The 25,327-nt window shown below is 39.8% G+C and overlaps 1 protein-coding gene across 9 annotated transcripts in view; it reads right to left on the reverse strand.

Annotated features, from left to right (window-relative positions):
* LOC116711682 (microtubule-associated protein 4) overlaps nt 1-25,327 on the reverse strand; it is a 108,906-nt gene that overhangs the window by 74,686 nt on the left and 8,893 nt on the right. For 7 of the 9 annotated variants that reach the window (XM_032551114.1, XM_032551121.1, XM_032551113.1 and 4 more), the window contains exons 2-3: nt 11,381-11,569; nt 7,227-7,283 (exon numbers count right to left, since the gene is read on the reverse strand). In XM_032551114.1, coding sequence (XP_032407005.1) covers nt 7,227-7,283; nt 11,381-11,567 — 244 coding nt within the window. In that variant the 5' untranslated portion in view covers nt 11,568-11,569. The remainder of the gene's footprint in view (nt 1-7,226; nt 7,284-11,380; nt 11,570-25,327) is intronic. The other 2 variants (XM_032551117.1, XM_032551120.1) reach the window with 1 other exon arrangement.

Raw genomic sequence — 25,327 nt, forward strand, 5'->3', positions numbered from 1 at the left:
GTCTTTAGTTTAATTTTACCATTTATTTAATGTTTCTTCTTTTGGAAAGTTAGTTAAATTCTGATATTTATTTCATTTACAGATTTAGTAATATTCTGACCAGTATTTGTTAGGTTTTTGTGTGTTTAATTACCCCCTAGTTTGTGTTAATGGTCTGATCAGCCACTATTTAAGTTCCTCTCATGTCTTGTTTGTTAGGTCAGTTTGTGCTTGAGTTTGTTCTGTTACCACCTGAGTTGTACTTTGTTATGTTGACCTCAGTTTGGGCCCAATTTATCATTTTTGGATTTTTTTTGTTAATAAATTAAGATTATATTTTGAATTTTCTTCAACGTCTCTCTGGCTGGTTTATGCAAAACCTTCACAACATGCAAAAGCTTATTCAGTGACAAGAAAGGAGTCAATAAATGTAGTTCATACAGGAGGTTTAGTACAGTTCAGTTAGAAGAAATAGAAACCAAAAGCCAAAAAGGTGTGGGTTATATCTCCATTTATTAGCAGAAGGTGCAGGCCGAGGACACAGACAGGCACGTCTATAAAAAGGGTCGGTTTGATAATATGGAACATAAAAACACTCTGGAAATAAACTTTTAAAGCACACATACAAACTTATACCACTTTCATACCAGATGATCAAAATTGTGCAAATGTGACACAAGTGGCAGTAGCATCATGTTAGCATGGCCAGTAGCTTAAGTTGCAGGGAAATGGAAAACTGTGTGGAAAAACCTACTTCCTAAACATGATGAGCGTACCAGAATCATTGTCTTCCCACATACAGAAGTTCTTCTAAATTTGATGCACTCCAGTGATGTTCGCATTGATTAAAGAAAAGTAAAAAAATAAAAAAATAAAAAAAAACATTCATAACTGACACAAAACCAAAGTTCTTCTTTAGTTCTGTGTTTGTATCTTACCGTGACCTCTGCTAACATCTCAGTGAATTTAAGCGCATACTGTCATTTCCTGATCATGTAAAACCACAGGAATATTAGAGATGCGAGTATACTGAAAATGGAGGGGAAATATCAAGTTTCTACTTAGCTAGTTATTAAAGCTAAGTAAGTAAAGGTGTAACGATAATAAAACAACATGGTATAATTCGTAAAAGTGTCTCAAAAAGGGCTAACCAGTTGCTATCAGCATGGGATATTGTCTGGTAAAGGCTGTGTGAGTGAGTATTATGTGAGAGTGATGCTACTAGCTAACTGCTAACAAGCTAAAGTTAGCATTTGCTTTAGTGTGCTAACTATTGGGCCACTGTACTGCATTTTAGGACTTTTCCACAAGCGTCTAGCATCGCAGCTCAACTTAGCGCAACGTTTTAGAGTTCAGGTGGTTTGCTGAACATTCTGTTGAGTCTGCCATTGTCCTTAAAAACTCCAGACATGCTCATTGACTGTTATTTTTGACTCATAACAGCGACTGTTGTATTGTAAAGGACTCTACATTGTTAGCCTCAATTAGCCTAGTGAACCCTAGTGAAGTATGTTCTGAAAGGGGGCTGGTACCACAAAATCGTTACTAGTGTAAAACCCTTACAACCACACAGAACTGAGTCGAGCCATGTTAGTTGTAGGCGCTGGTGTGCCATAAAGTACTGAAAACCTTTATTATGTTTGTGAAAACTAATAAACGAGAACTTGTCAGTCGTTTTTTCTTTTTTTTCGTTTTAAAATAATACAAACATAAAAGCTAGGGCAAGCCTTGGATTATTCTACACTAAACCCAGAATTTTGGGGGGGGGATTTTTGAAAGATTTACCCTACTTGTAAAAATAAAAAATGTTTATTTGCAGTTTTTCCAAAAAATCATGCTAAAAATGTCGTGTTGCGTCACTCTTGTGAACCTGATACCGTGTATTGTCCTGTTTTATGAGACGGACGTATCGTTCTACCCCAAGATGTTAGTCATACACCGTGTTCCAAATTATTAGGCAAATTGGATTTAAGTGTCATAAAGATTAAATATTTTTGTTGTGCTATTAAATTTATAGATGGTATTGTGTGTCAGGGCTCTTTGAATCACTATAATTAATTTCAGAGAGCTGGGTTGATTAGTTTGTCTGATGAGCTCAATTAAAGGAAATCTACTTAAGAAGGATGTTCCACATTATTAAGCAGGCCACAGGTTTCAAGCAATATGGGAAAGAGAAAGAATCTCTCTGCTGATGAGAGTCATCAGATAGTGTAGTGCCGTATGACAAGGTATGAAAACATTTGATATTTAACAAAAACTGAAGCGTTATCGTACTGTGAAGAGATTTGTGAACAAAGATGGGTTTGTACAGATAAAGGCAAAATGAGGAAGGTTTCTGTTAGACAAATTCATCGGATTAAGAGAGCAGCTGTTAAAATGCCCTTAAAAAGCAGCAAACAGTTATTTGAAACTGTTGGTGCCTCTGGAAGCTCAAGGTGGAGGATCCTCTAGAGGCTTGCGGTGCATCAACCTACTATTGGGCCCCCTAACCAGAGCTCACAAGCAGAAACGGTGGCAGTGGGCCCAGTCGTGCATGAAGATTAATTTTCAAACAGACTTGTTCACTGATGACCGCTGTGCAACCCTGGATGGTCCAGATGGACGCAGTAGTGGATTGGTGGTGGATGGCCACCACATCCCAACACGGCTGTGACGTCAGCAAGGAGGTGGTGGAGTCATTTTATGGGCCGAAATCATGGGGAGAGAATCATTGGTCGGCCCCTTCAGAGTCCATGGAGGTGTGAAAATGACCTCAACAAAGTATGTGGACTTTCTGACTGATCACTTTCTTTCATGGTTCAAAAAGAAGAGCCGTACCTTCAGTAGCAAAATCATCTTCATGCATGACAATGCACCATCTCATGCTGCAAGGAATACCACTGTGTCATTGGCTGCTATGGGCATGAAAGTGGAGAAACTCATGGTGTGGTCACCATCCTCCTCTGACCTCTGACCTTAACCCTATTGAGAAGCTTTGGAGTTTCCTCCAGCAGAAGATCTGAGGATGGAATGCAGTTCATATCAAACCAGCAGCTCTGGGAAGGTTTTCTGACATCCTGCATAGAAATTCAAGCAGAAACTTTCCACAAACTCACAAGTTCAATGGATGCAAGAATTGTGCTGTGATATCAAAGAAGGTCCAATGTTAACATGTAACTCGGTCTGTTAAGATGTTTTTGATTTGAGTAGCTTTTGATTTTAGTACATGTGACCACTTAATGCTGCACATTCAAAGAATGACTGTTTGCAGTTCTTTATAATCCATAAAATGTTTAGAAAATCTGCTGTGTATAATAATTTGGAACAGTGCATTTTGAGTTTTTTATTTTTGAAAAAAAAATACTGTTCATGGGGAGCTTTGTTCAGTAATAGTTCATGACTTGAAAATTATACTGACCATCATTTGCATTGACCATTTAAGAAAATCTGAGAAAATATCACTTGAATAATAATAATAATTTGGAACACGGTGTATATTAATATTGCATGATAAAGTTCTCTATTATTCAGGGTGAGTTGGATTTGGAAAGAACACACGAGTTTAAAGACGACTTCTCATCTCCTCAGAGGGAACACCCTGAATCCTTTGGATTACCCTTAATCTGTGCTGGTGTTTTTTCAGAGAAAAGGACAAAGTAGTTTTTATTTAAAGCGTACAGCGCCACCAGACCAGATTATATGTACATCTAATGTGTGAAGCCCATTCTGCCTGCGACCTACTACCTATAGTCTGCATAAAAAGTTTTGAGGCTAACAAGATCAACATTTATTTGCTACGATTGTTTTAAACGAGACCAGTTAAAAACCTGAATAGTTTCTTCCTCTGGGTTTAACCCAGAGGAAGACTGGTTTTAGACTGGTTTTAACCAGTCTAAGTGAGACGCATCACTCACGGGTGAAATGGAGGAAGAGACGGAAGAAAAACAAACAGTCCTTAGGTGAGTGAACATATCGTCATGTTGGAGTGTGAGTGTGTGTGTGCTGGTGTTGGGGTGTTGACAGACTGACCTCACGGCGCCGGCGACTCACTTTGATCTGTATCAGACAGAGAGAGAGAGAGCGCTGCATGGTGTGTGTCTGCGCCTCGGAGACGGGGTGTGTGAGGACGTGAACTTCTGAACTCAATGTCTGCCTGATCTTTCTTTCTTTCTTTCTGCCACATTAAGCTTTGAAGCCAAACTGAACAAAGTGGAAGCTTTTTTTAAAAATTATTATTTCTTTTTAGCTCAGACTTACGATGGAAAAAGTGACAATATTGTAATAATTTTTTTTAATGAATGCGATTCTGCACACATCCCCTAATCAGCAGAGTGCCAAGGGCTGATTAGTTTGGCCCAGCGGAGGGAACCGGATTGCGTCGCAGCAGTATTTGGTGGAACTCAGCGTACAGAACTCAGTCCAACTGTGAAATCCTGTCTCGCATCCTCAGACCTTGTCTGTTCTGCAGGATGAAGGACGCGTGTATCAGACGACTAGTGTGTGTGTGTGTCTGTTCTGCACAGGAAGAGAGGAGGGGAGGTGCACAGAAGCAGAAGTGGAGTCGACAGGCAGTCATCGGGCCGATGGAGAAGAGTTTTAGTCCTCTGAAGCATGGTGTCGAGGAAGGAGCACAAGAAGAGAAAATAATGTGATGGAGGGAGGAAGGAAGGTTGTGAATGATGTTGAGGGAATAAAATGGAAGCAGTTCAGACAAAAATATGATGTGGAAGGAAGAAATCAGGAGTACGTGGAAAAAAAAGAACAATGAGGAGAAGGAATAAGAGGGAAAGGAAGACAGCACGTTAGTAGCAGAATCAAACGTAAACAGCTCATTTCTTGTTCATAAACAAAACACAAATCCATACTTTGAAAGAAGCATTAAAAGCCATGCAGAAACACCGCGCATGCTGCATCCATGCACAAGAAACACTCGTGCATGCAAATGCATCTACGTATATTTGCTTCGTCAGGATTGGGTTTATGCTCTCGATTCCGTGACCCAGTTACTACTTTTAACTTTTGCCGCCCAACCGCATTCCGTCTCTGGGGACAGCTGCAGCTACAGTGATGAATGGATCCAGCGCACCTATAGGCCAGATGTTCCAATCTAGTCAAGGAGAAAAGAAAGGAGGAGGCAAAGACACGCAGCCCTTCTCCTGCTCTTCAGAACTCAGATGGAGCTTCAGCTGGACGCATGCAAAGGAACTAAATGACCTAGCAAAGCCATGCAAACATGGAGATGACTTCCAGCTGATCCACAGAGATGCTGGCTCCTCCCTTCGTCAACAGCATTCACCCACAGAAAGGATTCTGGTCAACTCACACCCTCTGGATCTGGATGCGGTGATAAGGTTTGGAAAAAGTTTTGATGAAATCTCGAAGTCTAAGGGAACTGATCCTGAGTCAGAAAACATTTCAACAAGGATAAAGTCAAAATGAAAAAGCTGTGTTGGGAGAAACTAAGGGTGTTTCCACTCCTTATAGTCCAGTAGCCTCGGTTTGACTGGGGACCAAAATTTCTACATTTGTTACATTTTCAGCTGGTGTGATTCTTTTTCACACTGCACTGTGTCAAACAAACCAAGACCCTTTGAAAATCTGTTTTCCCTCCTTGCCTCCTGGCTCTGCACCAAGAACCCCTGAAGGAAACGACATGAAAACCTCTTAAGAAGACACAGAGTGCAACTTCCTTCTTCACCAAATGGAAACAAAAATGGAGTGGCGCCAGTGTTTGTCGTTGGAAGATTTCTTTTTTGCCTTTGGTAAAAGACAACGAGTCATCCTCCTGCTAGCGTTAAAGATGCGCATTTGTTATTGCTGAATTTACCCAGAATGCCTAAAGTGCAGGAAGCAACTCTTCAGGGTGCTTCCTGGAGACCACTTCCTTCTTGGAGTGGCCTCCAGTTCACTTGGTGTTCTCTTCAACCGAACCCAGACCGAGGTTTGTAAGCAGAGCAGAGTTCAATTTTTTGGTCCACATCAGAGTTTGATTCCACATCCACACCTCCCCAAACGAACCGGACATTTTAGGTAAACAGACTGGAGTTTGACTAAAGCAGACAAAGCAGTGAATGCAGCCTAAGTTAAAGGGCTTAAGGGATTTGAATAGTTTGCTGAATTAATCTAAGGCATGGCAATATATTGACCATTATTATTGCCATACCAAGATTTTCTAGTCCAGGCGTAAATCCAACTCTGATCCTGAGATCGATGTTTTCAGTCCTTATTTGTATAATCTTTCTAGGATAGTTTGCAAAACATGTGTCTAAATGAGCAAAACTGACAAAAATATGCCCTAGAAGACTAAAAGTCAACATTTTTCAGGCTTTCTGTTTAGGTATGATCATGAAAACCATTTTTCCTTCCTGCTCACAATGACACAATCACTAATTTATGTTAGTTTTTCACAAAAAGATATCCCAATGACAAACACTCATGTCTCTGGGTTTAATCTAACAAAACATGTAGAAGCTTCAGGAGTGAAGATGTTTTATGGAAAATGTGGCAATCTGGCAATCAAGAGGTCGCTTTCTTCACATGTTGAAATTTCATTGGACAACACCTGCCCATCTGCATGGTGAGTGTGTGTGAGCGCTTGCAAGTAGGGTTGCACTGAATGCAGTTTTCTGACTGATCAACGATCCTTAAAACGTCTGCCATGCCGATTCTGATTTTGGCTGATACCAATTTCTTTTGTCCATACAAATATGAGACTCATTTTCCAATCACATCTACATGAGATGCGATCGGTTTCTCATGTAAGTATTGGTCGATCACTGATCTCCCAAAATTAAGGAAATTAGAACAAGTTTATCAGTATATCCTTCCCTGTGAGTACCAATGTTTGAATGTCATGTATAGTAAAAGTCTAAAAGCATTAACAGATATTAAAAAAAGATATATCAGCCAAATTAAATGGAAATCAAATAGAAATATCAGCAGCCCGTGCAGGACCTTATTTTCAGCCTTATTCTTGCTCAGACGGGATGCCCAATTCCCAAAGGTTGGAAAATTTAAAGATGAGCCTTTAAAGGATGCTAGGAAACACTGAGAGTAGCTCACACTCTGTTCTGAATGGAAACTCCAAAACAAAGGAAACAAATACACAAAAGAACATGCAAAATCAAACTGAGGTTACAGACGAGAAGGGAACAAAGAAGAAAAAAGAAGAAAAGACTAAAAGGCCAGGACTGGTCGATGAGGAGAACCAGGCAGCTCTAGCAAAGTGACCGACAGCAGATGGAATTGGGGGAATTGTTGTTTCTTACCAGGCTTTTGCACCCCATGAGCCTCCTGCTCTCCATTCTCCAAAGCAGCCCCAGCGTCTGCACACACAGTCACATACACACACAGAAACAAGCAAGCTCATTACTGTCCTTCTGGCTGCTAATGGCTTCCCCGAACACATAATGGAACCGCACACGATTCGTTCAGCGTGAGAGCAAGCTGGAGGTTTTTCCTGCTAGTGCAGCGGCAGTTCGGACCGCACCAACTTCGAGTTCCAATTTGTCAGCTCCCCGCATCAACAATAGCAAACTGTGATGGAAACATTATTTTAAGACTCTCTTGAAAGAGTATGCCTAAAATTAATGGTACATATACAGTGTGAAACTCCAAACTGAACAAATGAAAACTGGTGTTGAAGGTGGAAAGTACAGCTTAAAATGATGTTCATAAACATTACAAAATATGGGCGTCGCCATATCGGAATCACAACTTCTCCAACTGTCAGGGGCACAACTACATACTTTCTGAGGTGTATAAGAACACATCATCTCCCTCACCCCAACAGCCCAGCACCCCATCCCCACACCGTCCCTCTCATGGCCCAGGTTTAATATGTCCATACAGTTCTCCCTTATTCATGCACTTATAAAATACAGTAACTCTATTATGGACTTTTTCCAGTAGAATTTCAACTGGGGCAATCAGAATACGGACGGAGAAGTTGTGAACGACGAAATTGGTCCGCCTGCAGTTCTAGCAATGGCAACGGAGGAAGTATGAAGCCGTTCAGTCCGTGTGTTGGCACTTCTCCCTTTGAAATGGGGGGTGGTTGTTTACAACACTGGCAATTTCTGGTAACTTTCATAGCTTCCACAAGGTTTGCCCGTACATCACGGGCAAATGTTAGATATTAGGTAAAGTTTAAAGCTTCAACAGAGTCCACACCTCCAGAGAAACAATATTGAGAAACGTTTCTGAACATAGTTTCTCAATATTGAGAAATGATATTGAGAGTTAACATTTCTCAACAGCCAAGATTTTACCTAGCAATTGGTGTTACTTAAAAAAAAAAAAAAAAAGAACCAACATGAAAATAGCAACTCAAATCATCACTGATTGTGTGAACTCCACACATACTTCAAGCAACCTGGATTCTGCACCTCTCTTCTGTTGCTCCAGTCTCTGGGATTTGATTTTTAAATGAATTGCAAACTTTAATTTAAAAAAAGATTTGGGACCACTGAGTAATGGGCGCGACAGTATGTAAGAAATATCCCTGATGTTGGAGTTAGGGATTTGAACTTGCAGCAATGCTTCATAGGATATAATACTGCATTCCTGGTATTCTGGCTGGGACCTTTTTTAGCACTTGTAATTCATTCAATTATGTTTACTAAAGATCTTATTTTACCGCTTATGTATAACGAAAGGAATAGTTTAAATTTCCTCCTTCTCTGCATTCATGATGCCTCCTTTTAAATCTATCCGAGAATTCAAGGTTTAAAGGTATTTGAAACTTTGTTATATTAATCGGCCAGTTAAACATATTGAATTCAAATTCAAAATCACTTTATTGATCCCAAACGGAAATTAAATGTTGTAACTAATTAATTCAGATTCTTCAGTTATTGTAGATTGCAATGTCACTAGGGAGTTGGTTAGGTGAAAAAAATCCTGCCTAAGCTCAGTAGCTGTTAGCAATCAAACACTGCTGGCGGATGTTTGGTGTACTGTGGAGCAGAAAGCTGATGTCATTGTTTCTTACATCCAGTGGATGGCGAAGGTTGCTACAATCAATAGTAGCCACACAGGCACATCTGCTAGAAGGAAACAAACGAACCCAGTACAACACTTTCATTCTACTGGCTGAGAGGTTGCCAAGCGACTGCCAAAAGGCGTTTCAAAAGCGAGCAGAGAGTCCGAGAAGAGACTACGTCTGAGCGTGAGGAGAAGTTTTGAGTACAAGCCTTACAAGTTTTGAAAAGAAATACATGAAGTCCTGCTTTCAAAATGAACATGCAAGCAAAAGTATTAAACGTTTTGAGAACAAAAGACATAAAATCCTGTTTTCAGACTGAAAATGCTCTTTTATTATGGCAGAAAAATTCCACCAAGCTAGAAGAGAGTTGATTTTCAGACCTTTTCTGAGGTAGATAAGGTAAGGGTATAAGATTGCCGTCACATATAAGTATCAACCGATCACAGATCTCCAAAAGTTAAAGACATTGGCGCTAAATCGGTGCATTCCTAGCAACCACACATTTTATATACATGAATAGGGAATGAAAGAAAATAAGTTTGTCTTCTTCCCACTCCTCCAAGCTTAATGCATTCTTGTTTATGTCTAAAGACAGTATCATCATATAAACCATGATATTGATGATTCAATATCTTCTTCTTACTGTATGTATATTACTGTATATATATATATATATATATATATTTTGTCTTGTTTAAAAAATGCCCATAAAGACAAATATGAGACTCATTTGCGAATCACACTCACATAAATCACGGTTCACCTTTCAGTTCATGTGCAGGAGTCTGAAAAACAACAACAACCCCCCTCCGTGCCCCCACCATCCCCTCGGCTCCTGCTGACAGAGGACAATGACTCGCGGACTGCCTCGCCCTGCTGTTTGGCACTCGTCGCGTCAGCATGTCTGCGTCCGTCCCGACGCGCGCGCTGGACGCCACAGTTGATCACTGGCAACGCCACCCACGGCCCGTCCCGCAGCCGGCTGTCACAGGCCAGTGCCCACACACGGTCTGACTGTCTGAGCGAAGCGTCTGGGTAACCAAAACAGGCCCGAGAGCCGAGTCATCCCCGGTTAGCTGTCACTTCCTCTCATCTGCCCGCTCACTCACCGCTTTATTTGATCTGCGTGTGCACCGACCGCCTGACTCTTCCCCAGCTCGGCGCCGCCGCCCCTTTCGCTGCTCTGCGCCGCATTAAGCAGCGCGAATAAGGTCGCATTCCTGCACAAACTGGGGGTGACATTAAGATAAGCAGAGGCAGGAAACGATACTAGTGGAAGAAACACAACTCTTTCAGGGCCAGCTTGATGCTTTATAATCTCAGAATGAAACTACTACAAGCCATTTCATTGGCTGTTTTGTCTTGTTTGATAGAAAACACAATTCGACAAGCAAGCAGGACGTTGGGCAGCTTCTTCTTCTTGAAACGTTGGTGATGGAGCATCCACTCTGCAGCAGAGTGAGGATCCGATATCCATGTCTTACCAGCCGGTCGACCTGTTCCAAAGCATATCTGCAAGCTAATGCAGTCCCTGCGGCTGAATGACACGCCCGCTGATCCAAAATGGCAGCAAGTGTCTCGCATTGCCTAACGCTACCAGTCATTTAGGAACAGCTGCAGCTCCTGTAACCAGGCAGGCTCTTCGCTTCATTATCGGCAAGTAATACTTTATTAGATAAGTGGAATCGGGTTATTCGTAAAGTTTACAATTAAAGTTTTTTTTAATATAGAAAGTCACAATGAAAACGATTCTGCTTTTACTCTGAAGGCCAGTCAGGGGGTGACAGTAATCTGGTTGAATTTAAATGTGGTGGAAGTTGAGAATATCCTGAGGAACCTCTTCATCCTAAGCAATACAGAAATTAAGTGACTTTCACACTGTACTGGACATGCACTGATCCACTTTTTTCATTTCCGATACCGATATCTAAGGGTCAGTATCGGCTGATTCCAATCCGATACAAAAATAGCTAAAATGACTTAAAACGTTTCTATTTTTAAGTCATTATATTATTTGATTATTTGATAACTCAGTACCAGTGCTTTAAAACACCAACAGCTTCACAAGCTTGGTCAAACATGAAAAAAACAACAATTTACTTTGTTCAGTCAGTGCCATTAGTCTAACAGCCAATCTAGAATAAATGATAAAGAAACTGAAACTGACAAAAACAATAGATTGACTACATTGGTCAAACATGTAAAAAATAAACTGCAACAAACCTTTCAAATAGTTCAGAAAGTGCAATTAGGAATTCTAAATATAACATAAAATAAATAATAAAGCATGATGTCACTCAGAGAACAAAGCATAGAATTAGACAAAATAGATCATTGATCAGGTACATTGTCACCGATACCCGATCTAGAATTTTTTTCAATATCGGCACCGATACAGATATTAATATTGGATCGGTGTGTCTCTCAGCTCCTCACCTGCCCGGGTGTCGTCGTTGTCCAGCAGGGGGATGTAGTCTGTCTTCCCCACCGTCTCCTTCACCTGGTCGTCGAACGCCTCGGCCTCCAGTTGGGCCACAAAGTCCCTCTCCACCTTGCTCTCCAGGCCAGACTGCGGGGGGCTGTCGGTCAGCGCGTCGCTCAGACTCAGGTCTAACTCTGCCATAGCTGGAGGACAAGGGGACACAGGTGAAAAGGTCAGAAAGTCACCCAAAAGAGAAAATGATCAAATAAGTGAGAAGGCTTGAGGAAATACAGTGGGGTTGTTATGAAGCCGGGACTGAAGAGGATCAAACCCAGAGACAAACTGAGTCTGATAGGCTAAAGGGAACGCAGGCTGTTGGGCCTGGCACGCTAGTTGGTGAACTGCAATAACACATTCCTCCACCAGGGGGAACATATTCACCTGGGATTCTAAACAGAAACATAACATGAAACAACCGGTATGGGGGTATGGAAGCACATTTCTGCCACTTTGATGAAAGAAATAAAAGTTGTATATCATAGTTATGAGATAGTGACTCATTATTATGACTTGGCTCTAAATTAAGAGATACATGTTTACTTTTTTTCATCAGAGTGGCAGAAATGGCTTTTCATATGGAGTTGAGTGGCCATATAGATAGCAAAATTTAGTAATTTTACTTTGCTATCATTATTGTTATTAATATTAATTATCATGACCATATTATTTACTATAATAATTACAAACATATTTAATAATTATTATAATAATCATAAATTATCCGTATAATTATGAATAAATAATTAATAGTAATAATTACTATTATTAACTATTAAACGTAATTAATAACAATAATTACTATTAATCAGATAGCTATTATTGTTGGTAATAATAAAATTATTAACAATAAGACAAAGAAGAAAAATAATAGTAGGAAAATTAAGTTGGAAATGAAGACGATTAAGAAAAATAGCAGGAAGAGAAAATGTAGAAGAAAATGAAGGACAGGAGAAAAAAGAGAAAGAAGTAGTAAATGAAGAAGAAAATGGAAAGGAAGAGTTGAGTATTTTAGAAATATTTAGAAAACAGCATACAATTATATAAGATTAGATGTTGGATTTGTGCATTTGTATGCATATTTATCTTCATATTTCATCAAATATACATGACTACTAAGAGAAATAACCTGATATAGAACGGTTAAGTGTATGGCTACCAAATGGCAACATAAGGACATGAGACAGAGGAACAAATTGACCCATACTGGTCTGTCTTCACATTTAGACAATCACAGCTGATCTGGGAGGTCACCGACTGCTGAACGCACGAGCAGGTCGCACACATGTGATGTTCTAACTAATATCTGATTATCATTAGCTGCTGAGTGCTACCGGTATCACACCATGTTTGAAGTTCTGCTTCCTTTCCCTTTGCTTTCATCAAACCACAAAACTCACAGCTACTTTTTCTTCAGTGAATTTAGAACAATATCAGAGCTTTTCAATTCTAAATCCATCGTAAAGCTCAGGTGTGAAACATCTATGTTCAAAATGCTGCAGTTAAATCTACTGGAAGAGAAATAAAAATACAACTCTCTGCTGTCCTCTGCTGGATTTCTACACTTACTACAGAAATATCAGATTTCTTGCCTCAAATTTGATGACACAACATACATCCAGTGCCTGTAACGTTCGTCAGTGTGACTATGTCAGGGTGAATGTTGCATAAAAAAAAAAATCACTTCGAATGTTTTTGGCAGAATTCATTTAACTTTTCCTGAAGATTTGACATCCAAAAGCTGATTTAACTGATGTTTCCCAAACCAACATGTTGCTCAGCGAACAATAGGAAGTCCTTAAATCAGTATATAAATAAACACACGCGCACACCCACACACACACACTCACCCACACACACATTAACAGAGCATCAGCTGCTGTAAATAACTGCTTGGAGAGAGCAGGGTGTGTCTGCTGCCTCCACCACAAAGCCATGCTGGTCAGAGAAAGAAAAAAAAAAAAAAAAGCCCGGCTGCCATTTTTAGCCCCACCTCATCTGCACGTACGTGTACTACAGTAGCCAGCGTATGCCAGTTGCATCGTATTTCTGTGTGCAAAGTGGACGGGTTGGAAATGTAGAACCAGTCGCCATGGAGTGTGTCTGTTGTGTCCAGCTGCTTCTATTTGCCTTGCGGTTTCCCACATGACTGCAGGAGCCGAGGCTTTTCATTACACGGCGGACCCCATCCCAGTATTCAGTGCCAGAAAGCACCATAATTGTTTTTAGTTCCTTTTTACTTCTTCTTTTTGACTCCAGTCGGACACCGTAGTTGATGCCGAGCTCAACGTTTCCTGAATTTCCTAAACTGTGCTTGATTAAAACATAAAATATTTTGGGCTGAACCTACAAGTTTCAATTTCAAAGCAATTGTAATTTGGAAGTAAAAATCTTGCTATAAAAAGTATCTAAAACTTCTTGAGACCAAATGGGAGTTCAGAGTAAACAAACAGAGTAAACTTCCCAACTGGGAAGAAGCAATGGCAATAGTTTGTGGACGATATTTAAGAGAGAAAAAAGCAATAGGAAGACATTTCTATCATTCACCAGACTTTCTGGTATAAGCGGTTTATTGCGCCAACGCCTGAATAAGACACCAATGTTTCTTTTAATGGCTGACAGATGAATGCTAGCCTCATGGCTGAATTATGAATATGTCATGTAACTGCTTACATCCGTCGCTGCCATGATTTTTAATGACTTATCATGTAAACAAACTTATTCACGTGATTTTAATTGTGTTTTTCAGTTTATGGAAATAGTGCATTTGGGGCATTGTGTTTTTTCAATGTCAGCAGAATGCAAAGACATTTGTCTGTATTCTGCACACATTTGCAATGGAAACACAGCTACTTTGCCTACTTTGCTCACTCAGGTGAGGAGGCAAAGGAGGCATCCAGAGCTGGTGGCATGGCCCCGATTGGGCGACTCCTTTGGATGTGGAGGGCCAGTGCCTCTACTTAGGGTTGAGCTCTTCACCCTATGTTTAAGGCTGACCGTCACTTCTTTCATCACCACAACAGCCTGCAGTTGCACCTGCAAATTAGACCCCAATCCATTTCCTGCTCCATTCAGTCAACCAGACACCAAGATACTTTGGCTTTTCCCCTCTTAGCAGGATTCTGACCTCTGACCTGTTTTTCTCTGGAGAACCACAGCCTCAGACTTTGAAAACAGAAAACCTTCAACCTCAATCATGGTGAATGTGGCTTTCTATAAGCTTAGCGTCAGCGTTGCTGCTGCAGCTGTCAGGGTAATAGGTGACGCAACGCATACAAGTGACATAACGCTTAGCATAATTCATAAATCCCTTTTCCCTGAAGAGAATTGAAAGCCAAGCGTTTACCATCAGTTTCCTAAAGAGATGAGCCAGCAATGTTCTGGAGAACAACTCAACCAAATAATTATTAGGTCAATATTAACAGTCCAGGCAAAAAGGTTTGATTTGAAGTGCTTTACAAATCAGATATGTACAGATCTTGTACTTATCTCAGATCTGCTAAGGTCAGTCTAATTGTTCACAAGCTCCTCCTTTCCTTTCTGGCTTAGTAATAATAATCACTACTCTAGGGCGCTGTTTTCATGGAACACAGCAAATAATTAGCAAGCTGGGGTTAACAATCGCATAGTCAGGTTAGTCTGAACCAGGAAGACCTTGAATACCTTTTATTCACGGATCATCGTTCAAAGCAATGAATCCTTTGGCCTCCCTCCAGACACAAGTGATTGGGTTTCCAGTTGGTGGGACAAATATTCACTCTCTTTACCACATTTGATCTGGTGGGCGGATCTGTCGTTCAGTCCTCTCTCATGGCAGGAAGAAAGGTCTGATTTTCAGATCTTTGCAGAGGTAAATAAGATCTGTGAATAAGATTGGTTTCTCATATAAGTGTTGGATAATCACTGATCTCCCAAATATTGAGGAAATGAATCCCTAAAACTTACCATACATAAATTTGAGAAGACAACTGCTTCAAAAGAAAAAGTGCTAATTACTTACAAAGGAAATTGCAATTGGAGGTGGTGCACCACCAATGATCTTCCTGAGTGAAACACACTCAGAATGGAACATATAAAAGTGTTTGAAGTCAGAGCAACGTTCTCATAATGTAGTTGTTTCAGAAAGTAAAATACAAACACCACTTCCTGTGCATATAATCATTGCTATGTGTGGAAAATAACTGCCAATGTAACTGTGACACCAGTTTAAAGTCTCATAAAATGTTTGCAGTTTTATACCGAGGCTTTTAGGATCGGAGTTGATTTAAAATGGCAGAAGGCCATTTTGGTCTCTGCTCCTCTCAAATTAGCCGTTAGCTTCAGCCTCTGGGACAATCCAATATGGATTACTACTAAGTAAAAACACCAGGAGGCGTATGTACTGTGTCACTATTTTACATATTTTAACAAAGCCTCTCAAAAAGTATTCAACTTTAAACTCCCTCAAAAACTGGCCATTTTTTTTGTTGCCGTTTGCCCAATTCCTGTATCTGGGACATCTTCCACAGCAGTGGAAACAAAAACACGTACAGTATTTGTTAGGTAAAATGTATATATTATTATCAAATACTTGTTGTTTCATGTAGCTTTATAGTTTTACCTATATAATGTTCTTGTCTTATATGCCTTTATTGTTTTCTTTTATTTCAGCATAAAGAATGTTTCTGTGTTGTTGAATTACTCTGTTTCCTTTCTCAAGAAGGCCTCTGAAGAAAAGCAGTGACAACCGTGCTCGACAGGGTTCATCACTCAGCAGAAACTTCTTCTTCCTTGACCTATAAAACCGTCGCCGTGAAGATGTACAACTTGCTCTGTTCTACCCTGTGTTTGGAACCGAATAATCTAGTGCAAGATAACATGTGTTTTAGTTAGTGATTGTCATTAGCACTGCAACTAAGTGATGAAGTGTTTTGCCCCCAACCTTTAGAGTTGCAGTGTTCTCTGTGATAGGGACTCCGAAAGTAATAAAAAGAGAGGAGCGGACAAATGTGTTTCAGAGCGGTTGGAGATTTGTAACTGGAAACGCATCTCTATCCGTTCTCCTCGCGAGATCAAAAGAATCTAACTCTCTTGTCTTTTCTGTGTTTGTTTAATTTGTCTTTAATAGGTGTCAAACCTGACAGTATGATCAAGTCTTTCGGAGATCTTTGGACTTGAAGTCTTTTATACAGTAACCAAAACCATCAGTGACTTTTTTTATCTGGCTTCCTGTATTCACTGATTTTCACTTCTCTAGAACAAATATAAACAACTGGATCTTGCTTTTCAGCATTTTCTACAGTTTTTCTTCTTCATTCAACTCACTAATAAGAATCTGTAAAAAAAAAAAAAAGAAAAGAAAAGAAAAAAGAAAGCAAAAAAACCAAATGTGGCAAGAATTGGACAAAAACAATGAAACTTAACTACCACTTGGTCCAGTGTTCCTGCACTTTTCCAGGCTCATGTTTAAATGCTTTCTTTGAGCATCTGAGTACAGAGTAAATTTATCTAGAACATTCACATTCTGAATGTTTAATAAATCAGTAAAGAAGGTGATGCTGAGGTCGCGTTCCGTTTGTGCAGTCGCCTGAAGCACGCTTCCTCATTATTAATATTTTTGGAAAAGTTAAATAACATCCACTTTAGAATTTATAACACGTAGATGTGAAAAACCTGGACTGAGTCATCCTACTACAAATAGTTTTAAACCCACTTTGTGTGCTTTTGATACTTTCAACCTGTCTTTTCTTGTTTGACTCTTAAACCAGACCCAGTTTGAAAACCACGTCAGGTCTGAAACCATCTAAGTTCTAGATGCCGAAACAGTAGGAAAATGGTCCTTGTAAAACAGTTTTATTGAGGGTTTAAATCCGGGTTATCTCACTGAATAAGGCCCTATAAAATCCATTTTGTTCTTTTTAATAGTCTCTTTTTGGACCTAAATTCTTTCTCTTTTTTTCAGTTTTAATGTTCTGAAACACAAAAGTAGGAAAAAAAAACAGAAAAAAACATTTAAGGGAAATGACACTGTGGTTTCATAAGACCCAATTAAATCAGAAAGAAACATCAATAAATAAATATTTAGCAGAATGTTCAGTGAATGCCAATCCAGACCGGCGCAGCATTCTGGGGAATATAGCCAGAGGAAAAGCTTTAGCTACTCAACCTTGAACGGCCAGCTAACCAAGGTTGGTACCATCAACTAACTCACTCAATGTTTGGGTACTTAGCAACAAACTGTTGAGTGACTTGTGCAGCAGCAGCCTAAAGTTTCGCCACTGTTCCACAGAACAGCGTGGATAAAACAGGAAAGGTCACACCACATCAGTTTGGAAGTAAAACAAAAGAAAAGAAAAATGATAACCATCAATATCGACTGATATGAAATGCTTACATAGAGATATGTTTTTCACTCATATCGTCCAGGCCTCATCTAACAAATCAAGCTGAAATGTTTTAACTCAATGTTAAAGATATATAACAATGAAAAAGTCACTTTCTCTTTCAAAAACATATTTTGTTTAATAGAAAACAGAAAAAGGAAAAAAGTCTGGAAACGGAAACATTTGTCCATCTTTACGTTCTTCCCACCAGCCCCCTCCCATGCTTATCCAGATGTAGAACAGGAAGGACATTCTGTGTAGGAACCCTGTTCTCTACAGACATTCTCTGACAGTTTGCATTCTTTAGCCTTAGCCAGCAGACAGCGCAGCTCCACGGTGACATGTGACTGGAAGACATGAAAACAATCACAGCCCCAACAGCCTGGAGAGATCCAATGAACAGAGGTCAGTGATGTCACTCACAGAGGTGGGACACTTCCTCTAAACTCTGGCCTTCCCTACTGAGAAGCTGGGTGTGTACTCTGGGACTGAGTGTGTGTGTCGGATATAAACAGAGTTGGCTCGTGTTGCTGCTTAAACGGGTCTGGTTCTCTGCGGCGGTTGCTACAGGCTTCTCCTGTTACCATCACCTTGAGTCAGACTCTAACTGAGAGAAACACAGAATACTTCCTCCATTCTGATCACACATTTCATGATTACGAAGGTTTGTTCTAATGTCCTAGGTGAGAAGCTGCAATGCCTGGCAAAACCCCCCCAGAAGTATTCTTCTTGAAGGTACTATTGTAAGATTAGACCAAAATTGAAGATAATACAACATTCCTCTTCCTGTAAGGTGGCTTAGCTTCAGCTAGGGAAGCTAGGCTGATGGATAGACCTATATACATGACAGGCTGGACCTAAACCCAAGTCCAGATTACCTGGACCAGCTTATCTGGACCTGGGTTTAGAGGGAAAGCACACCATAGAGGGAAAGAATACCATAAGTACAGTCCTGTCTGTCTGTCTTATGAAGACGGTTTGGTCATTGTGGTTGTGGTTGACATTATTCCTACTTTTTTCTTTGCTCTGCTTGGGTTCCATCTGATGGGACAGTTGATGAGGGACTTTCAGTCCCAGCTCAGTTTCTCTTTCTCTTTCTCCCTTTCAAAACACTGGAACTGACCGATGATATACTTTCTGTTTGCCCAAACAAATGATTAACTTAGTTTTTTTTTTTATCATCAAGAAAGTCTACAAAGTCACGGACAAATGTTTAGCTGAGACATACTGTGTTTTACACACCTTGATACCGTTTTTCTGTTTGAGCTTAAAATATTGTTGGATTATTTTGGAACCTCTGCAGCCCTTGGTAGAGAATATCTAAAATATTCAAAAATGGATCTTGAGAGGATTAATCACCTTAGTGCATACTACTTGACACGCTAGCATTTGTAAAGCAGCCAATCCAGAGTCACCATTTATTTTCCTGGAGCTGATTGGCTGTACTCCAAGAGCAGATCGCGGATGTTAGCTTCTGTGGTAGTGCCAAGATTGTTTCCATTGTGTGGATTAATGGATGTTTTGGTACATTTGTTGTTTTAACTATAAAATAGGCAGAACAAGCTTTTTTTAGAGGGGTCTTAAATATTTGCTGACAACTGTGGTCGCTAGTGGTGCGAAAACCAGGGAATGAGTGTATTCTGCAGTAAACAACCTAACAAGGATCAGATGAACTTCAGATACCTTCTTGCCTTAGCAATGGTTACCTCCAAAGAAAAGTGTGCAGCCATCATCTATTTGGAAGGAAATACAGCAGTGTGATGAGTTAGTGCTTCATAACTCATCACACTTTGAAGGAGAGATGTTTGGTTACAGCAAAGACGCCTCAGAATGTCCAGATCTTTCAATTTCAGTCAAGGAATTGAAAACATTGGCAGAAATCTCAGGGTTAAGCTCAACTTCAGGCCCAAAGTCACTTAGGTTTCATTTTAAAATGTTAGCAACTTCTCTCAAACAGCGCCTTGAGGTTGCCTCTCATTCCACCTGATGAACATCTCTACTACATCTAGTTTTCTACAGCATGGACGGCCAGAGGAAGATTAAAACAATCAAAACAAGTTCATGTCATGCAAGTGACAAAAGCAGATCAGTGTTGTTGGTGTCAACTTGTTTTCATGAGGAGGGAGAGGAATCGTGCTCTGAGATTTAAATGCTCCTGATTCTTTCACTACTGTCGTCAAAGACATTCAAATCATACATTGTTTTATATTGATTCTTAATCACTATATGAGGCTTACATACTGTATGTCCTCAGTGTGTTTGTGCACTCTGCACTGACCTAACACAGATGCTGTCAGTAAACTTCCACTGAAACCACAAACACAGGGGTTTCATTGTGTCCTGACACACACTTGCATAAATCCAACATACCGTATTTAAACTGATTGAAAATGACAATCATTTTTTGAAATTTCTACTTCATGCATTTTATTCAAATGATCCTGGCACACCAGCCAAGTGAAGCGAGATCACGCCTAGGCCTTCGGCACATTCCCAGTCTGGGAATTTCACTGGTTAAAGAAAAAAAAACAAAAAAACTGAAATTCTCAGTTGATAAACTGGTAACTCCAGCTGTATGGCAGCAGTGGAAGGGACATCATCTTGTTCAACGCAGTCATTCATTCATCTTAACACTGAATAGCAAGGTTTCTTGCTTTCTCAAATAAAGATAACACAATTCTTTGATCATCTGCATGCATACTCATGTAAACATTGCAGGTCTTCCTCAGCGATGACTATCAAGTGACACATTTTATCACAGCTCATTTCCTCATTTACAAGAAGAACAGTGTGCATATTCCCAGACACACCCAACACCGACACACACGTGCGCATGCACGCCCACACACACGCACCCACACACCCAGGTGTTTGTGTAAGAGGATGGTGGCATGTCCTCCATCAGGCTCTGCGGCCACCAGGAATAAGACGAGTGTAGAGATGCTGATGACAGAGCTGGTGGCCACTGAGCGGAGCTGGTTTAGGACTGACTACTGACACACACATTTCTTGATTTGGTCTTAGATTTTACTTCTATATGGAAACAATTTAAAAAAAACTTTCTTTAATGTAAAACTGTTCAAATCCCCAATAAATAGCATATTAGTATAATGGAACCTGAGTTAAGTTGCCCCCCCACCTTCTCCATTTTAATTAACATTGGTGTCAAACATGCGTTATGTTTGTGCAGCAAAAAATAAATAAATAAATTGTGCTGCTATTATTTTGAAGATGCTAATAAATGCTTCCAGAGGTCATCAAAGGTCATCCTTCCCCCCACTGACAGACGTAAAATTTGTTTCTGCACAAACGTAGCAGAAACGTTTGACACCACATGTCGATTGATTTTGTAAATGCGGAGGGGTTGGTTGACCCTTGATGGGCTCTGGAAACATTTAATATCTTTAAAATGACAGTGGTACAAATGTAGCACAAACATTTGACACCAATTGTGTTTAATCTGAGGGAGGGACGGGGAAAACTTCACTGTAGTCGTAGTGTAACAAGAGTGCCACCCTGTTGTATTTTTCTTATGATCCTTCATACAATTAGAATTTGAGGATTTTTGAAGTGAGGTTCTCCTAACAGGTTGAAAACAATTACTGTTTTACAGAAGGTAACTGTCTTTGCATCTTTCTTTAGCATAAATCCATATTAGTCAGTCAATTAAGCAGACTAAGAACTCCAGTCTCAAAAAGATCTTAGTGGGGTTTTTTTTATTCTATAAATCTTTAACCACAATAAAATAAATCAACGCAGAAAATGACGCATCACCAATTATCTTCCTTTACAAAATGTTTCGAGTCTGATATAAAAGCAAAAGGTCCTGAAAAGCTGTACTATTTATTTCTTTATCTTTGTATATTATGTATATACACATAACCTGCATCTTAACTCGAGTCGAGCAAATCTCAATCTCGTTGTAATCTGTTGATGACAATGACAAATAAATCTTATCTTATCTAAATATTACAGCAGTTGAGGTGATTAACTCATCCTTAGTCTGTTTTACTTTTCAGTCTGGTGGCGTTTCTGACAGGGAACAGAAACACTTCACATTTTCTGTACTCAGCACGTGTTTCATACAGGAAGATTAATGGTGGCACACCACCTCCAGGGTCAATTTTCTCTACAACTAATCACTGGCTTCTTTGTAATTAACCATGTAATGCAAATACAAGAATGATTTCAGGTTGATAAAATAGCGTTTCTGTAAACCCCTAAGAACATTTTGAAACTGGAGTGATTTTAACAGAACAATTCAAGCCTGAGAAGCCACACGGAGACGGGTTGGACGTGTTCAGACGAGAGGATGATGCTGAGGCTGGAGCCACCAGGACAAGAGCTCCAGCAACATCACCTGCTTAAACTAACTCCCTTCTCTTCTGCAAGTACAAACTTGATGTCTTTTTTTCCAATTCAACCCACATATCTGGTTTCTCTGCCATAAACCATGGAATCGTTTGTTTACAAAGCCTTAAATCCTCTACATGTTAGTAAGAATGAATAAGCACCACCGCATAAATCCGCTGAGTCACAGATGATTCAATGAAACTGTGCTCCCTGTTACATTAGGGCTGATGTCAGACACTAAAAGGCCAAAAAGAGGAAGTTAACTAATGTGGCCATCATGCCGTAGGGTCAGCTTGTGACATTGCTCCCAAAAACACACTAAACTAGGGCTACAACTAATCATTATATTAGTAATCGATTATTCTAATGATTAAGCGATCAATCATTAGCTTAATTCAACAGATTCAAAATCTGTTGAATTTGCACATTCAACAGATTTTACTGTAGAATGTGTGTAGAATGTTTTCAGCCTTTTTAAATACAATATTGGAAATCCTTTTTTAAATACAAAAATAAACATGCAACAATGTAACACAGCATTCCTTTAATGAGTTTGAACCAGCTGAAACTTTTTGAATTTTGGGAATTACATACTGTATTTAAAGGTGTATTTATTTTTAAACTAAAGATGCGTTTATATCTTGTATTGTTTGGCTTGATTACTGCTCTGAGCATGTTTTTCAGCAAATGACCTTGTTTGGAATCTAAATACTCCAGCTAACGATTGATCGATTTCTAAATTAGTTGATTATTTCAATAATCAATTCATCACAATTAATCCGATCAATCATTTCAACCATTCCTGCCAGTCACATCCAAAACTGTGATAATTTAAAGAAAAGAGCACAGAGTCCAGATGAGTGTGTGTAATCAGACTTTTGCTAGAGTGTAATTAAAGATTCTGATGAGTGTGTCAAAGAGGAAGTACCACTGGGTTTGCTTTGAATGGAAACAGGTTGCTTTATTAGAATGAGGGAGAACATCTCTGTTAACCTCTCCCTATATATAAATAATGCAGCAGTCATGTGGGCCTGTGAGGGGTTTCCCGTGTAACCAGCAGCTCCATGGGAAACCCCGGGAGAAAGTAGGATGGATGTGACTGGAACGCAGAGCTCTGCTTCCCTAATCAGGTGATGTAAAATCAGGACGACCTCTAAAACTTATCAGCAAACCAACAGGAGAGGAGAACAATGGGCTACTGTGTAATCTTCTGATTGGGGACAAAAAAAGGTTGCATTCAGGTGAAATGAGAGCAGTACATAGGTATAGTAGGGGAAAGAATTATGGATTTTTTTTTTAATGAGGTGGTTCAGTAGATTTTTCTAAATCAGGGTGTCCAAACTCCAAATTTGGCCCTCCAGAAAATTATGCTGATGCAGATAGAGACGTTTTGTAGTTTGTTTTTTAAAAATATCAGTTTAACAATAAAAATTGCATGTCAACTTTGATTGAAAATGTTTGGTACAATCCAAAACGTTTTTCTTTAATTAGCAATGTGTTTCGGCTTTTATTTTAATTTCTAAGTAAGTAGGGCTGCAAACATCCAGCGATTTTTTTTTTTTTACACAAAAATAAACTTGAGTACATCCACCCATTAAATATGACAAACATATAGCATAGGTTTTTGAAGATACTTCTGGTTCTTGTTACTGGGAATAAACGTAACATTTTTCAAGACAACAAAATAGAAAATATTTGACTTCATATGTTAGTAAAGGGTACACCTTTTCTTTTATCAAGACAAAAATCTGAGAGTTCCTACAATAATTTGCTTGTCATATTGTGTTATTACTGAGATTTTAAAATAAAGTCAGCGGAAGAACAGAGCCGCAAAAAGCTGATAAGAAATTAAGAAAATACAGTTTGTATGTTCAAAGAGAGGTTGAGACATCTCAGCAATTATTGAGGCATCAGAGCACGCTCCTGCTCGCGTGAACGCGGTCCAACTGGCCCGAGAAGCGAGCGAGTACGAGACTGTTAAGGGACGGCTGGATGCTCACTTCGCAGCCCGCCGGAACGTTATATTTGAGTGGCCAAAATTCAATCAGCGCCAACAGGAGACGGGTGAGTCCATTGACGGCTTTCACACTGCGTTACACTGTGTGGCTGAATACTGTGGATACGAGACTTTGCATGACGAGATGGTGCAGAACAGATTCGTCGTGGGTCTGAGAGATAAAAGACTAAAGACTTGTAGTAACAGAGGGTAGGGTGTAACAGAATCACTCAAGCCTCTCAGGACTTGAAGTTTTATAATTCAGCACTTGCTGGAGCCCATTAGAGGTTGAGAGAGACAGGTAGTGTTGCCCATACGCCACACCGGCCTCTCTCTCTCTCACACACACACACACCCCCACACACACTGAACATCAACATGAATGGACTCCCTGTAAGTCCTTGTTTTCTCGCCTACACACACACTGAGCATTTCTTTGCCCTATTGTTGCAAATGTGAGGCTTTACACATTGCGATGGAATGCAAAGCAGCACGGAAACACACTCGCATACACACACACACACACGCCCACCCCGACACTGAGGTCAAACTCTAATCCCAAAACAGACAGTAGTGGACACACTCTCATGGTGAACGCAGCAGACTGGTCTGCCACAACAACACCAAATTCCATATGAACAAAATATTTGAAGTTGAAAAACCACACATCCATGATACATGAACACTTCGCCCTTCAGTGTGATAAATTACTAAACGGGTTCTAGCTAAAGGGCATGCATTATACATGATGCAAAGAGCAGTGATTGATTAGGAGGAGACTGCTTTTAGAGCTAATGCTAATAGAGATCTTCAACCAGGTGGATCTGAATTAGTGAACCAAAGTCTCAGCCTTTGTAAAATTCCCCTAAAAGTCATCTGATCGTTGTGTTTTTTAGAAGATATAAGATTCAACTGACAGATATGAATCCAAAGGCTTTGCAAGATTATGTTTCCAGTGAATGTGAGGGAATTAAAAAGGCAAAGCATGCCTTACAAAGGACTGAGCGATAACAGAGAGCTAACGGTGGAAGGTTCACTCCCTTCAGTCTTGCGCTTATCACAGACATGTCTGAACTGTGACTGACCCCTCCTCCTCTTCCTCCTCCTCAGAGCAGACATTTTTAGCCTGCAAACAACCAGAATGGATTTTTTTATTAAATAACTAAATTTTCTAAAAAGACATAAAACTATGG

This window comes from Xiphophorus hellerii, chromosome 21, assembly GCF_003331165.1.
Source record: "Xiphophorus hellerii strain 12219 chromosome 21, Xiphophorus_hellerii-4.1, whole genome shotgun sequence".
NCBI classification, from domain to species: Eukaryota; Metazoa; Chordata; class Actinopteri; order Cyprinodontiformes; family Poeciliidae; genus Xiphophorus; species Xiphophorus hellerii.